Source organism: Gekko japonicus, unplaced genomic scaffold, assembly GCF_001447785.1.
Source record: "Gekko japonicus isolate JY-2015 unplaced genomic scaffold, Gekko_japonicus_V1.1 scaffold710, whole genome shotgun sequence".
NCBI classification, from domain to species: Eukaryota; Metazoa; Chordata; class Lepidosauria; order Squamata; family Gekkonidae; genus Gekko; species Gekko japonicus.
The window spans coordinates 590,796-607,325 of record NW_015167559.1 but is presented as its reverse complement, the minus strand read 5'-3'; the positions used below and the strand labels follow the sequence as shown (position 1 = coordinate 607,325).

General features: G+C 46.1%; 1 protein-coding gene across 1 annotated transcript in view; it reads left to right on the top strand.

Moving 5' to 3' along the window:
- Positions 1–16,530, top strand: part of EHD3 (EH domain containing 3) — a 40,774-nt gene that overhangs the window by 4,667 nt on the left and 19,577 nt on the right. The window contains exon 2 of the mRNA XM_015413746.1: positions 11,842–12,018. Within this exon, the coding sequence (XP_015269232.1) occupies positions 11,842–12,018 (177 nt within the window). The remainder of the gene's footprint in view (positions 1–11,841; positions 12,019–16,530) is intronic.

The window sequence follows — 16,530 nt, the reverse complement described above, 5'->3', positions numbered from 1 at the left end:
TCATACTTGTGCTTATACAAAGTTCTGTGCCTGCTGGGGATGTGGAGGAAGAACCAATGACTTGTGGGGATTATTGCTGAGCAGAACTCCTTATACACTTAGCCGATTTGTCAGTAGCACTGCCAGCTTTAGACTGCTGCTTTAAGTGGATCTGAAAGTTATTCATTGAAGAACTTTGATTGACGCCCCCGGTCTGTCTTCCTGAAAGTTTGAGGACTCTGGTTTATATCAAGGCAAGGGGTTAAATTAAATTCTGTGTCTCAACAGAGTTATTGCACTGCTGGGATAAAGGCAAGGTTACAGAGACATAGCAGGGAAAGCTGGCTTTGAATGGTCCTGGAGACTTTGGAACTGAAAAGAAAGAAGGCCTGCTGTGTTTAAGGTCAATGGAGCAAAACTGAAGTATGCCTTTCTGGCTCCAGGGAAATCCAGCTGTGCTTTCTTTTGACTTAGGAGACAGTCTCACTCTGTCAGCCCTGGGGTACTCCTTTAAATTACTGGCTTGTGCAGTTTTCCTCCCCTTCCTGTTATGGACCCCTTCCTCCACTGCAGGCCATCAATCAGAGTTCCATAGTGTGTGGACTTGCTGGAGGGAGCTTATTCATTCTTCTGCTTGAAGTCAAAGTGACTCCACCTTTAAATGAACTGTGTTGCCATTTCCCACGATGGATGGGATTCCACTGTAGTGTGGCACAGTGACCTTATTGCTATTTCATACGTTACTTGCAAGAAGTGGGGGAAGCAGAAAGGGACAGTACAATCATAACTGACTAGTGTACAGTAGCTGCTGCTTAGACTAACTTTGGCTTTTGTCCATCTACTCTGTTAATAATAAAATAAACACAAACCGGCTAGAGTAGTGTTGGCTGCCAGCGCAGGCTGCTCTGAGCCCGGTCACCCAACTTTTGCTTGCTTTCATTCCTTGGGTCCTCTTTCTGTTCTTGATGGTTCACTCCACACCAAGATTTGCCCCTGGTACTTCCTTCTGGATTCTTTCAGCTGACTCACAGTAACTTACAATGTTTGGGCACAAACAGTGTTTGCACTGTACCCTCAGGGACAACCACGAGAGGGAAAGGATGAGTGCACCAGCTTTTCCCCCACTGTGGCCTGCATCAAGAACACTCCACTCTGTCCTTTGTAGCTACCCCATGGTCCTGCCAGTTCTTTGTCACTTAACTGTCATTGATCCCCCAAAGTATGGTGAGAACCGGAGTTGGCAGTAGTTGCCACAGTTCTACTTGAGAATTTAGGAGTCCAGTCTATATAAACGTTAGTAATGGCCAGACATATGCTTGAGTGGGCCAAAGAACACAAATGTACCCATGAAGATCTGAAAAACTGTGGTAGTAGCATAAAGTTTTCAGAAGAATGGACTTGCTGTTGATCTTTCTGTAAAGGGTTTCAGACATGCATTTTCTGCGATATCTTGAACATGAACAAGTATGTCCATCGTCCTTCCCTCCCTGTAGTTCCTTTGTGCATTCTTTCTGTGGGTACTTGCTAATCTTCTTGTCTCTTCTGCAGGTGTGGGCAGGATGTATTTCGGAGAGCAACTGTTCCGTTTCAGTTACTTCCTTTCCCTGATCAGTTCCTGCCCCATGGTCTTGAAGACTTAATGCTCTTAGTGATCAGGATATCCATTCTAGTCTCGGGTGTTGACTGGGATCAGGGTTGTCTCTTGGGTTGTAATCTAGTTCTCGCCTATGGAAAAGAACCACTAAAGACCAAAAGATGACATAGGGCCAGTCTGTTAGAAGCATCTGCTGCACAATATAACAGGAGTCCAATGGTATCTTAAAGGGTATTCTGCTGGTATAACTGTTAGTGTTTCAGGGGACGCTGGATTTAGAAGCTATAGACAAGCACAGTTGCCCATCTAGAACCTGTTGAGTTTACATTTCATCGAATCACAGAGTTGGAAGAGGCCATACAGGCCATCTAGTCCAACCCCCTGCTCAATGCAGGATCAGCCTAGAGCATCCCTGACAAGTGCTTGTCCAGCCACTGTTGAAAGGCAGCCAGTGAGGGGGAGCTCACCACCTCCCTAGGCAGCTGATTCCACTGTTGCACAACTCTGACTGTAAAAAAGTTATTCCTAATATCTATCTGGTACCTTCCCGCCCTTAATTTAAACCCATTATTGTGAGTCCTCTCCTCTGCTGCCAACAGGAACAGCTCCCTGCCCTCCTCTAAGTGACAGCCCTTCAAATACTTAGAGAGCGCAAGCATGTCCCCCTGCACCTCAACATCCTCTTCTCCAGACTGAGAACTACATTCAGTCTTCACTGTGAAACTTGTTTCACTTGACCAAGCTGAATTAACAGGATACTCTGGCACTGACATCGTTTTAAGACAACGCACAGAGGAGAATCAATTTGCCAGCAAGCACCTTTTCTACCTGTAAAGAATATATCATGCTTCACTGATATGCTTTTAAACTGATAGATAAGTATAAGGCTGTCCTTCACAACATCTTCCTTGTCTCTCCCCCCAATGCCCTTCCCTCTCCAATATGTCACAAAGTTCTTGTTCTGCTGAGATTGTTCGGTATAATTCATTCACATCTCCGTCACACAAATCAAAATAATCCTGCAGATATACCAGATATACCTGTTCAACTTTTCTCACCTCTACTAGAAGGTGACTGGATTTGGGTTTTGGTTAATATCCCTTTGGGTAGGGATTTCTTGGTCATTTTAGGGCTAGCCACTAAAATAAGATGTTCTCTCAAGGGATTGTCCTCTAAAGATTGGGACAGGAAGGAGTCCTGTAGTCTTCAAGCTTCGGGCCACTGGGTTCCTTATCTGTACCCTAATATTGCTGAAGCTGCTTGCTTTCTTTTTGTGGCGGAAAAAGGTAAAGGTTCCTTTGCTCGAAAGCCAGTCGAATCCGACTCTAGGGTTGCGGTGCTCATCTCCGTTTCAAAGCTGAAGAGCCAGCGCTGTCCGAAGACATTTCCGTGGTCATGTGGCCGGCATGACTAAACACCAAGGTGCACGGAACGCTGTTACCTTCCCACTGAAATGGTACCTATTTATCTACTTGCAATTTCTTGCTTTCAAACTGCTAGGTTGGCAGGAGCTAGAACTAGAGACGGGAGCTCACTCCATCATGCGGCACACTCGGGTCTCGAACTGCTGAACTACCGACCTTCCACAGCCTGCAGTTCAGCGTCTTAACCACTTGAGCCACCGCAGCTGCAGAACAGAAGCAGCACCCTAATCAGGCATTGATGAATGAAGAGCAGATATACTGCCTCACATAGTGTGCTGTTCCCTAGTGATCAATCACTGACACCTATTTCTAGGTAGGCGGAGTTTGGGACATTCCAGTACTTTAAAGATAAGGTTTGCTAGCCCCACTCTTTTCTTGGTGTTACATTCAGAAACAGCCTCACGTTACTAGCAGATGGGACTGTCTGCATCCTTTGCAGAGCATGAAGCTATAGAAACACAGGAAGAAGCTACTATGATCTCAGTCAAAGTAGGGCAAGAACTTAAAGGGCTGTGAAGGGCTTCAGCCCCACCACAGGCTGCAGTCTTTGTTAGTTGAGGTAGCCTGCTATCTCCCAGGTTCCACTACAGTTGAACTGAAAAACCATCTGATCTTGAGGGGAAGGGAGAGAAGAGTCGGTTTTTATACCCTGCTTTTCTCCACCATCCTTAAGGAGTCTCAGAGCACCTTACAATCACCTTCCCTTTCTACAACAAACACCCTGTGAGGTATGTGGAGGAGTGGGGAATCAAACCCGGTTCTCCAGAATAGTCCGACACTTTTGACCACTGCACCAGTCTGGCTCTCAACTCAGTTGCATTGAAGACCATATGCTTCAGCTGATGATCTAGCTTGTGAGGCACATGGAAGTCAGCCATTTGTGGCATGCATTTGTGGCGTTTGAAGATCAAATGCAAGGTTTCATTCCTTAACCCATTTTCCTTCTCAACTCTATTTGTCTCAATCTCGTTATTAGACAGAACCCTGAATATTGTCACATCTGATGTCTTAATGATGTTATGATTTTTAAAATTTGAATTTGGGATTTTTCATTCACCAGCATAAAGTGGAGTTGGGCATTTGGTGAATGAAAATAATAGTATGTCAAGTGTTTAAAATGCCCTTGCAGCAGAACCATTGTGGCCTATCAGTGGACTGTAGCCTAGGACAAGAATTAGGGTCAGTGGGAGCCCTTCAGTGGGACCAGCATTCTTCTCCATGTTGCCAACCCCCTTCAGCAATGACACCAGTGCCTCGCAGAGATCAAAACTACTTCTTAGAGTAGATGGAGGCCCCTAAAGAGGGCAAACCTACCGGGGGATCTGGCAACCCTAAGCAATTAAGAGGTGAGGGGTTGATTCTGTGTACATAGATTTGCAAAGGAACAATGGGAATAAGGACTTTTTCTCAACTCTGTATGTTTATTTTATAACATTTTTACTGTGAAGAAGCAGCATGTGATACAAATTCACAGTTTTAAGAACTGTAAAACCAAACATCTGTGATAATAATTTCTAGATAGAAAAATTGCCTAATAATCTTACAGAAGCCTCGAAGAGCATGACATTGTGAATGAATTAATGGAATTCATTGACCAAAAAATTTGAACATTCCATGAATATACAGCCTCATGCTACATAATTAAAAACGAATCCTTGTTTCATGAATAACAACTTTTGGACTGTAATGCATCTTAAATAGAAAACTATCTTTAGATAGATTTTTTCCTCAAAAAGCATTCTTTTTCCCTCCATTTCTACCCCTGGATCTTAATCACAGTCTTTTGGCTACCTGAACCCATGGCTGAGCAAGCTGACAAGACAGTAATCTAAGATGCTGTTCAATATGCAGTGGCCTATTTTACAATATTTTTTCCACTCCCCTCTAACCTAGATGGATGATATAGCAGCAAATATAATGGGATAGCCAAAGCACTAAACTCTTTGAGTTCAAACTTAATGCTTCATTTTATAGTCAAATGTAAGCATTATGGATAGGAAGCTGTCCTGGCTTTGCTAAATATTAGATATCAAGGAGTCAGTATTCATCTGTATTTGCTAAAGGGAGAAGCCTCACAATATTGCCTTACCTCCTAAATATGAATTACTCAACTGTCTGCTTATCGCTTCATCAAACTTTTTAATGTACCTAACTGCTGGACTTGTACCATGTGGTCTTAATTTCAGGAGGGGGGGATCATTAACCCGCCTTCTCTATCCAGTTCTGTTTTTTGAAATAATGGTTAGCAGAACTCTTCTAAAAGGCTTGAAAGTTACTGAGACTCTTCTGCTGGAAGATGGGTTTTTGTATCTTCTGAATTGGCTACCTACCCATTCCTGGTGTCATAATCTGTTTGTTCCTACACTAGGCAGGCCAGGTCCCGCTGCTTACCGTTGTTCCCATCTGGCGCCTCAAAGCCTGGTGGTAGAGAAACCGGTGTGTGTGTGTGTGTGTGTTGGCATTGTGCCAGAGGGTGATGTCACTTCTGGCAACAACAGGAAGTGCCATCATTACATCCAGGGCACCACCCTAGGATTCCTAGAATCCTAGTGCCCTCCATGTAATAATGTCACATGTGGTTTTCACTGGAAGTGACATTGCTAGGGCTGCGAGGTCCTCCTTGGTTATTGGCAGTGTTCCCTCTAAGCTGAGTTAGTGTGAGCTAGCTCACCGTTTTTTAGCCTCCAGCTCACAGATTTTTGTCTTCGCTCAGGAAGGATGGCTCCAGAGGAGCCAAATCGCTCGCTCACAACTTTTCTGCCAGTAGCTCACAAAGTAGAATTTTTGCTCACAAGTTTCCACAGCTTAGAGGGAGCATTGGTTACTGGTGGGGGATGGGGAGGATGGTTGCCAGCTCCAGGTCTGGGAAATCCTGGAGATTTGGGGATGGAGCCTAGGGAGGACTGGGACCTCAGAGGGGTACAATGCCACAGAGTCTACCATCCAAAGCATCCATTTTCTCCAGGGGAACTGATCTCTATAGACTGGAGATGAGTTATACTTCTCGGGGATCCCCAGGTCTCACCTGGAGGCCGGCATCCCTACACATTGCTTGCTGGTATGGTGCCATGCCTGCCCCCCCCCCCATTCTTCTTATATCCTCTGCTAGATTATGTTATGGCAAGGACAGTACTCAATTACATATAACCCAATACTGAACGAAAGTTTGTCATTGGATCAACTAAAGTGAAGAATGTGGTGCTCCGGTAGGGTTGCCAATCTCCATAGGTGGGTGGTGGACTCCTGGAGCTACACTGATCTCTGGGCAACAAATCACCTGGCCTGGAGAAAATGGCTGCTTTGAAGGGTGAACTCTATGGCATCACAATCCACTGGAGCTCCTTCGCTTGGCTAAGCACTGCTTCCAGATCTCTGGGGATTTACCAGGCTAATGTTGGCAGTCTTGTGCTCCAAGGTACAGAATCCTGTGTTGGCTGTTAATTTGGGATATGCAAAGATCATGTAGCTTATTGCACAGTGGATTAATCTAAAGCCGTAAATTATGGCTTGCACTAGTAATGGGTGTGATAAAGCACGTACAGTTAATTAGTAAAGGTAAAGATTTCCCTTGCTCGAAAGCTAGTTGAATCCGACTCTAGGGTTGCGGTGCTCATCTCCGTTTCAAAGCCGAAGAGCCAGCGCTGTTCGAAGACATTTCCATGGTCATGTGGCCAGCATGACTAAACACCGAGGCACACGGAACGCTGTTACCTTCCCACCAAAGTGGTACCTATTTATCTACTTGCAATTTCTTGCTTTTGAACTGCTAGGTTGGCAGGAGCTGGAACTAGAGACGGGAGCTCCCTCTGTCACTTGGGTCTCGAACTGCCAAACTGCAGACCTTCTGGTCTGCAGCTCAATGTCTTAACCTCTGAGCCACCACAGCCCGTAAAGTTAATTATGTACAATTAAATGTTGCTATGCAAGTTTATGCTGCCTCCATAAATGGGACTTGCATTGCTTAACAAGTGTGTAGGAACTGTATTACATTCCCCAGGGCCTTTCACCTGCAAAACATTCCTCTTCTCCTGATGACCCATCAGTCATCGCACAATGGAAGTTCAACCTGGTGAGGAAAGTATTTTGAAGAGGTTTTATTGCCAATGAGAATGCTGATCATGAGAGATGCTTAGTTAACTGCTTCACTGCATTTCATATCTAAATGTTGTGCTCCTCTCACTTCAGGCTAAAATTGTAAGTAATGCCACATTAACCTATATTAGCTCTAGCCAGAAGGAAACTTGGGCATTTGGGCAACTGAGTAAAGGGCCACTTGCTCCATTATATCTGCCAAGGAATAAGTCCAGGACACACCCATTGAGTGGATTTATCCTTCAAACGTGCAGGAACATATGGCAAAATTACTGCTGTTGTAAAGCATGAAGATTCTTCAAGCATGAAGACGGAAATGTGGCCTGTTGCCAGAAGTGAACTCTATCCTCTGATCTCTGGAAATTTTCCAGCCCGGAGACAGCAACGCTAGTGGTGGAACGTTTGCTAGTTTTTATCACAAAGACTCGTCTCCCAAGTACTGGTGACCTTTCTCAACCTTTATTTTATTTTACCCCACCTCTCTCCTGCAAAGCAGGACCCAAGGCAGCTTAGCGTAAAGAAAAGAAAACTTCAGCCTCTCTCCCATACAACGAACAGCACCAAACATCTGACAAGACATGGATCAAGTCAGTCAGTCATTTTCTACCCGACAAATTATTTCATGGTTCCATGTAAGGTTATCAACCTCCATGTGGGGCCTGGATATCTCCTAGATCTACAGCTGTTCTCCAGACAACAGAGAAGAATTCTCCTGGATAAAATAGCTGCTTTGGAGCATGGACTCTATGGCATTGTACCCACCTCCCCCAGTCTCTGCCCCCAAAACGTCAGGAATTTCTCAACCCAGAGTTGGCCACCCCAGACACAGTGGAGAATGGTGCCAAGCAGCTCGTTTCCCTCAGCCCTCACTGGAGAACCAACATGGTGTACTGGTTTAGAGTGTTGGTCTAAGCTAGGGTTGCCAGGTCTGATCGTCGCGTTGGCGGGGGGATTGGGGGGGTGTTCCAGGAGTGGGGGGGGGATGTCACGCAACATGCACACTTCACTTGGAAGTGACATAGGCACACAAGTGATGTTGGGGGTGATGCTCTGGTTTTTGGGCAAAACTCCGGTAAAATCGCCCTCAAACCACAGAGTTTTGCCCAAAAACCAGACTGTCACCCCCAGTGTCACTAACACACCTATGTCACTTCTGGGTGGCGTCAGTGCATCACACACAACGTTGTTGTTTGGAGGTGGGGGAGATTTCCTTCTGTTGGTTAGCTGGCTGCTGGCAAGCAGGAGCCCGTGAAAGTGGGGGATCCCCCGCCCCCATCTGGGAAGTGGTAGCCCTAGTCTAAGATCTGGGAGATCCAGGTTCAAATCCCCACTCTGCCATGGAAGCTTCCTAGGTGACCTTCGGCCAACACACACTTTTAGCCTAATCTACCTCATGGCGTTGTTATCAGGATGGAAGAGAGGAGAACAATGTAAGCTGTTTGGGGTCTCTGTTGGGGGGAAAGGTGGGGTATTAGGGTTGCCAGGAGCAGGAAGGAGGGCCCAGGCTGCCTCGTTGGTAATGTGGTGATGTTACTTCTGGTATGTACCAGAAGTTACATCATCATGTCAGCCATATCTGGGTGACTCTGCTATTTGGGCAAAGACTCTATGGTAGAAACTTCTACTGTACTTTTTGCCCAAATACCAGAGTATCGCTGGGACATTCCAATGTGATGACTAGGGTTGCCAGCCCCAAGGTGGGAGTGGGGTATCCCCCAATTTTGTGGGTTCCTGCCCACCACCGGCTAGGTGGCCAGTGGGGGGAGCCCTGCCCCCAGCAGCCACAAGTTGGCATTTTGCCCACGGAGTTTTGCCCAAAATACCAGAGTATAGGCATATGATGTCCCCGTGACGTGGAGGACGTCATATGCAGTGAAGTCGCTTCATCCCCCCCCCCACTCCTGGGAAGCTCCCTCCCAACTCCTGCTGGTGAGAGCTTAGGGCCTGGCAACCCTAGTGATGATGTCATTTCTGGTACACGCAGAAAGTGGTGTTGCCATGTTGCTGGCAATGTAGCCATGGTCTCCCTCCTGCTCCTGTTAAGGCCCCACCATTCCCTGCTGGTTGGAAGGAGAAGATTTGGCAACCCTGTGGGTATAAATGAAATAAATAAACTGGAACTTTCTCTCCCCTTCACCTCTGCCTTGTGAACTGCTTGTTCCCAGGCACAGGACACTAGTGACCATTGTCAGAAAATCAGTCTAGGAATTTCCTCTTTTAGGGTGATGTGTGTGTGGTGATGGGAGAATTCTTTTAGTTGTAATGAGACTGTAGCTCGTCAGCTGGAAGGTAGCTAATGTCACTCCCATCTTTGAAAAGGGTTACAGAGGAGATCCGGGAAATTACAGGCCAGTCAGTCTGACGTCGATACCGGATAAATTGGTGGAAACCATTATTAAGGAAAGAATTAGTAGGCACATAGATGAACAAATCCTATTGAGGCAGACTCAGCATGGGTTCTGTAAGGGAAGATCTTGTCTCACTAACCTGTTAGTGTTCTTTGAGGGGGTGAACAAACATGTGGACATCGGGGATCCAATAGATATTGTTTACCTGGACTTCCAGAAAGCTCTTAATAAAGTTCCTCATCAAAGGCTCCTAAGTAAGCTCAAAAATCATGGGATAAAAGGACAAGTCCTTTTATGGATCAAAAACTGGTTAATTAATAGAAAACAGAGTGAGTATAAATGGGCAATTTTCTCAGTGGAGGGTGGTAAGCAGTGGGGTACCGCAGGGATCAGTACTTGGTCCACTGCTTTTTAACTTGTTCATTAATGATTTGGAGTTGGGAGTAAGCAGTGAAGTGGCTAAATTTGCGGATGATACGAAGTTGTTCAGGGTGGTGAAAACCAGTGAGGATTGTGAGGCACTCCAAGGGGATCTGTCAAGGATGGGCGAGTGGGCGTCAACATGGCAAATGGGGTTCAATGTGGCCAAGTGCAAGGTGATGCACATTGGAGCCAAAAATCCTAAATATAAATACACGTTGATGGGGTCTGAACTGGCAGAGACTGATCAAGAGAGAGATCTTGGAGTTGTAGTAGATAACTCACTGAAAATGTCGAGACAGTGTGTGACTGCAATAAAAAAGGCCAATGCTATGCTGGGGATTATTAGGAAGGGTACTGAAAACAAATCAGCCAGTATCATAATTGCCCTATATAAATCAATGGTGAGATCTCATATGGAATACTGTGTGCAGTTCTGGTCACCACACCTTAAAAAGGATATTATAGCTTTGGAAAAAGTGCAGAAAAGGGCAACTCGAATTATAAAAGTGTTGGAACACTTTCCCTATGAGGAAAGGTTAAAGCGCTTAGGGCTCTTTTGCTTGGAGAAATGACGACTGAGGGGTGACATGATTAAGGTTTATAAGATTATGCATGGGATAGAGCAGGTCAAGAAAGAAGTACTTTTCTCCCTTTCTCACAATACAAGAACTCATGAGCACTCAATGAAATTGCTGAGTGGTCGGGTTAGAACGGATAAAAGGAAGTACTTCTTCACCCAAAGAGTGATTAACACATGGAATTCACTGCCACAGGAAATGGTGGCAGCTACAAGCATGGGCGGCTTCAGAAGGGAATTAGATAAGCATATGGAGCAGAGGTCCATCAGTGGCTATTAGCCAGAAGGTATAGATAGGGACTCTAGGGCAAGTGATGCTCTTTCTTCTTGGTGCTTGGGCGGGGTCAACAGTGGGAGGGCTTCTAATGTCCTGGCCCCACTGGTGGGCCTCCTGATGACACCTGGTATTTTTGGCCACTGTGTGACAGAGTGTTGGACTAGATAGGCCTTTGGCCTGATCCAACATTGGCGTCTCTTATGTTCTTTTGAAAACATTCAAGAAAGGAGTCTTTAAAAGCTGGCTGTGCAAAGTTCAGCAAGGTCTTATCAGTATAATGAGTACCTCTTGAAAGGCTAGAATATTCATTTGGTTGTGTGATGCTGTCATGCCAGCCACTTTTATCTGGTGGAGCCAGGTCTCGGCTTGCGTTCCTGAGTGTAGATTGTGTGTCTGCGCTGGCTTTCTGTTCTGGGCACAACTCAGGGTGATGATTGTGTGGTCCATAACCTCTTGTATGTTTAATACATTTAATATGGCAAGCTGTGTGACTTCCTTGAGGATACGTTTACTCAAGCATTCCAGCACATCAGGACAAGTGCCCATATGGGAAGCAAAACAATTCGGTGTGTGTGTGTGTGAGGTTGTTTTACCCTATACAAGGAGGTTTATTTTTCTGTGTTAAATAATTATCTGGAGAAAGACTGGGTGACCTGTCTTGAATTTTGGGAAATGCTTTCTTCTACGCTGTCCAACATACTGGGTATGTCCTAAATGGCCCCGGGCCCTTAACACCACTAACTGTGCACAGGGCAGGCTGGCTGTCACTTCTGCTTCCCGCCTGCTGGCTCAGTTTGCCACGTGGTAAGATCAGCTTTCCATGCTGTTAAAACCTCTGCAGGTGATGTGATGAAGGAGTCACCGCACAATAAATGGGAATTTTTCCACTCCACATTTCTGGAAGCAATTTAAAACATTTTGTTTAGGTATATGAATTATGTTTTTATTATTTTATTTTATTTTTAAGAGTACTGTTCCTGGTTCAGAGAAAAGAGGCTGAAAATACTGCACATCTAATAGTGCCTGCAAGCTTCCTCATAACAGGAAATGAATTTCACTATGGACAGCAGACCTACAGCTAGACAGAGCATGTGGCACCTCTTATGCTTTGTGTTTTTTTTCCTTAGGTACCTTCTTGAACAAGATTTCCCTGGAATGAGGATTGGGCCGGAGCCTACGACTGATTCCTTCATTGCAGTGATGCAGGGGGATGTGGAAGGTATCATTCCTGGAAACGCACTGGTAGTGGATCCTAAAAAGCCGTTCAGGAAACTCAATGCCTTTGGCAATGCCTTCTTGAACAGGTCAGTATAGAGCTCCCTGATACTTTGAGATGCATCCAGGTCCTTGGGTTAGAACCAGATAAAATCTAGATTCCATGAATATTTTGTTCAGGAAAACCAAATCCTGCTATAAGGGTAGCCTGGTTTCCTCTGCTTTCAAGCACTTCAGTAAACTTCAAGAGCCCTTAAGGGTGACTTGCAAATAACTAAAATGGATCTGACCTGTTGCTCCTCCATTAAAGCCCAAACTTAGCAGCAAGCTTGGGAGGCAAAGTGTGCAGGTTTTGCTTTTACAACTCATGAAAGTAGCTCTAGAAACACATCGAAATGTCAGAGTACCAGGTGAAAATGGGTGAAGAATAGGGAAGGGAGCACAGCACCAGGGTTCCCTCTAAGCTGAGTTAGTGTGAGCTGGCTCACAGTTTTTTAGCCTCCGGCTCACACGTTTTTGTCTTAGCTCAGGAAGGAGGGCTCCATAGCAAACTAATGTATGCAGTAGCCAAATAACTTACTCACAGTTCTAATGCCAGTAGCTCACAAAGTGGAATTAAGGACTCTACAGCTTAGAGGGAACATTGCACAGCACTACAGCCTGCACATCTGCTCCATATGCGTTTGTCCTGTCACTTGGCCCTGCCACCACTGCTGAGAGGGAGAAGCCACAGTGCTGTTCAGAAGAAGCTGCTGAGAGCTGGCCTTCTACGCAAAGAAGCAGTGCTTTGTCAGTTGGGGCTCTGCCCTACTCAGCCCAGTCCGCCGTGGTGTGCCACTAGCTGGCAAGAAGTCTGGTTTTGAGCATCTTCACGATTATTCTCTCAGAAGACGTTGGGGTGTAAAGGGAGATGACTTTTTCAGCAATAGCCGATGTGTTTGTAGGAATGCAGAGCCTGATGATCCATGAGGGTGAGGAGTTTGGATGGGCTGAACTCAGGCGGGGTCCTGGCGCAAGGAAGGGCCTAGCTGTGGCCCATGGTATAGATTTGTGGGTGGCCACAGACCAAGAACGAGGCCCTGTTTCTCCAAGGCAGGAGCCTGTAGCCTGAGTAATAAGCCTGGACCCAGTGGCCACCAAAAGTGGGAAGACTAGGGGGACAAATTCCAAAGAGTCTGGTCCCCTCTCCCCCAAGATGCCCAGTGAACCAAACTGTCATGATTTACATTCATCTAATGTTTGGTGTGGATGGTATGAGAGGGAGCTAACGGGGGAGTCTTTGGGTGCTTGAGTTAGCCCTCAGGAGCCTTGTCTGGAGCAAGAAGGTATTAAAATCCTGTTTCACTGTCAGTTTCCTGTCTCTTTCAGTGATTAAAAATGAAACACAGCTTCCTATCTGTGTATCTATGCATACCATGCCAGGGGAGAGCAGAGTAAAATGCCCTCTTTGCTCTTGGCGTTTCTGTGCTATATACCCAATCCCTTTAATCTGGTGTGAGGGTTTAGTTGTCCACCAGACACACCCACAGAAAACACCATTCTGCCTACATAATCCAGGTGCCAGTTGGTTCTTGCGGTTTGTGTATGACAGAAATAGTTGACAGAGCAATAGGTGGAAGTCACTCCTGAGAGGGACCTAAGGGGATGCAAAAAACCTATCCTGGCTTACCTATCCAGTGTGAATTGAGGAGAGCTTCTCCTTGACCCCAAATATATTCTGACGGCTGTATAATTCTGTGAAATTCCTTTTGCACTTCCTCCTTCCAGTTCAGCTCTAGTCTTTGGTTGAAAAGTGGCTTAAGTTACTTTATGTGAGTTGTGACCAAAGTCATCATGTATGTTTGAGAGCAGAAAGGAAGGTGCTGGCTGAGGATGGATTGCAGATGTGGGAATTTCCAGCTCTAAAATGTAGAGAATGCAAAGTAAGAATCTGTATCAGGAATAGCCCAAGTATTCTGCTCTGGCCTCAGAATCCAACAAGGCAAATGTTCTTGAAATGTCATGCCCCTGCTTGTCAGACAGAATAACAGGAGGGATGAGCTGAAATTATGTCTTTGGACATAATTGGCAATTGTGGCTTGTAGCTGTAACTGAGAGCCAGCTTGGTGTAATGGTTAAGAGCGGTGGACTTTATCTGGGGAACCGGGTCTGGTTCCCCACTCCTCCACATAAAGCCAGCTGGGTGACCTTGGATCAGTCACAGTTCTTTCAGAGCTTTCTCAGCCCCACCTACCTCACAGGGTGTCTGTTGTGGAGAGAGGAAGGGAAGGTGATTGTAAGCTGCTCTGAGACTCCTTCAGGGAGTGAAGTGGGGTATAAAACCAACTCTTCTTCCTCCATTCACTACTCTGGTTTCACTCCTTCCCTTCCCCCAGGGCTCAGCTGCAATGGTCTTCACACTTCCCATTTCCCCTGGGATTGGACCTGAGTGTTCTGGGTTGCTTAGCAGTGTATCTGCCCTAGCTGAGTCTATAGAGAGAGCCAGTGGTCTACAAGCCGTTCAGTTAGCGATATAGATATATGGACGGTGCGTGCAAGGGTTGATCAGCCCCTGCCCCTCAGGTGAATGAAGCTGAACACACAGACTTTCACTTTTGAGAATGCGGAACTGGGGGAGATTGGCTTGCTTAGCATACCAAGTATGCTTCATCCAAATAACTAGGCAGTTAGAGTCCACCACTCTTAACCAGTGCACCAAGCTGGCTCTCAGTTACAGCTACAAGTCGCAGGCGAGCGCCCCAGTGAACCAAACTGTCATGATTTACATTCATCTAATGTTTGGTGTGGATGGTATGAGAGGGAGCTAACGGGGGAGTCTTTGGGTGCTTGAGTTAGCCCTCAGGAGCCTTGTCTGGAGCAAGAAGGTATTAAAATCCTGTTTCACTGTCAGTTTCCTGTCTCTTTTAGTGATTAAAAATGAAACACAGCTTCCTATCTGTGTATCTATGCATACCATGCCAGGGGAGAGCACAGTAAAATGCCTTCTGTGCCTTGCTCTTTGCTCTTGGCGTTTCTGTGCTATATACCCAATCCCTTTAATCTGGTGTGAGGGTTTAGTTGTCCACCAGACACACCCACAGAAAACACCATTCTGCCTACATAATCCAGGTGCCAGTTGGTTCTTGCAGTTTGTGTATGACAGAAATAGTTGACAGAACAATAGGTGGAAGTCAGTCCTGAGAGGGACCTAAGGGGATGCAAAAAACCTATCCTGGCTTACCTATCCAGTGTGAATTGAGGAGAGCTTCTCCTTGACCCCAAATATATTCTGACGGCTGTATAATTCTGTGAAATTCCTTTTGCACTTCCTCCTTCCAGTTCAGCTCTAGTCTTCGGTTGAAAAGTGGCTTAAGTTACTTTATGTGAGTTGTGACCAAAGTCATCATGTATGTTTGAGAGCAGAAAGGAAGGTGCTGGCTGAGGATGGATTGCAGATGTGGGAATTTCCAGCTCTAAAATGTAGAGAATGCAAAGTAAGAATCTGTATCAGGAATAGCCCAAGTATTCTGTTCTGGCCTCAGAATCCAACAAGGCAAATGTTCTTGAAATGTCATGCCCCTGCTTGTCAGACAGAATAACAGGAGGGATGAGCTGAAATTATGTCTTTGGACATAATTGGCAATTGTGGCTTGTAGCTGTAACTGAGAGCCAGCTTGGTGTAATGGTTAAGAGCGGTGGACTTTATCTGGGGAACCGGGTCTGGTTCCCCACTCCTCCACATAAAGCCAGCTGGGTGACCTTGGATCAGTCACAGTTCTTTCAGAGCTTTCTCAGCCCCACCTACCTCACAGGGTGTCTGTTGTGGAGAGAGGAAGGGAAGGTGATTGTAAGCTGCTCTGAGACTCCTTCAGGTAGTGAAATGGGGTATGAAACCAACTCTTCTTCCTCCATTCACTGCTCTGGTTTCACTCCTTCCCTTCCCCCGGGGCTCAGCTGCAATGGTCTTCACACTTCCCATTTCCCCTGGGATTGGACCCGAGTGTTCTGGGTTGCTTAGCAGTGTATCTGCCCTAGCTGAGTCTATAGAGAGAGCCAGTGGTCTACAAGCCGTTCAGTTAGCGATATAGATATATGGACGGTGCGTGCAAGGGTTGATCAGCCCCTGCCCCTCAGGTGAATGAAGCTGAACACACAGACTTTCACTTTTGAGAATGCGGAACTGGGGGAGATTGGCTTGCTTAGCATACCAAGTATGCTTCATCCAAATAACTAGGCAGTTAGAGTCCACCACTCTTAACCAGTGCACCAAGCTGGCTCTCAGTTACAGCTACAAGTCGCAGGCGAGCGCCAGTTACAGCTACAAGCCACAATTGCCAAGCGGCAGAAAGGCAAATTTTATTCTCTATGGAAATGCAGCAAACGCTTGCATTTTAACATTGGGGTGGGGGTGGGATTAAGATCAAGCACTGAAGCGTTTGTAAGGCAAGCATCTATGTGGCCCGTTTTCCCTAGCGGGCTCTAGTCGGGGGGGAGCTCTCAGGTACGGAGCTCCGGAAGAGAACCTCTAGGGGGTGGGGCAGTCACATGGTGAAGCCCCGCCCCCTTCTTTACCCCGCCCTCTGCTTCGATCCTCATTCCGTTTGGGAATGAGGATGAAGCAG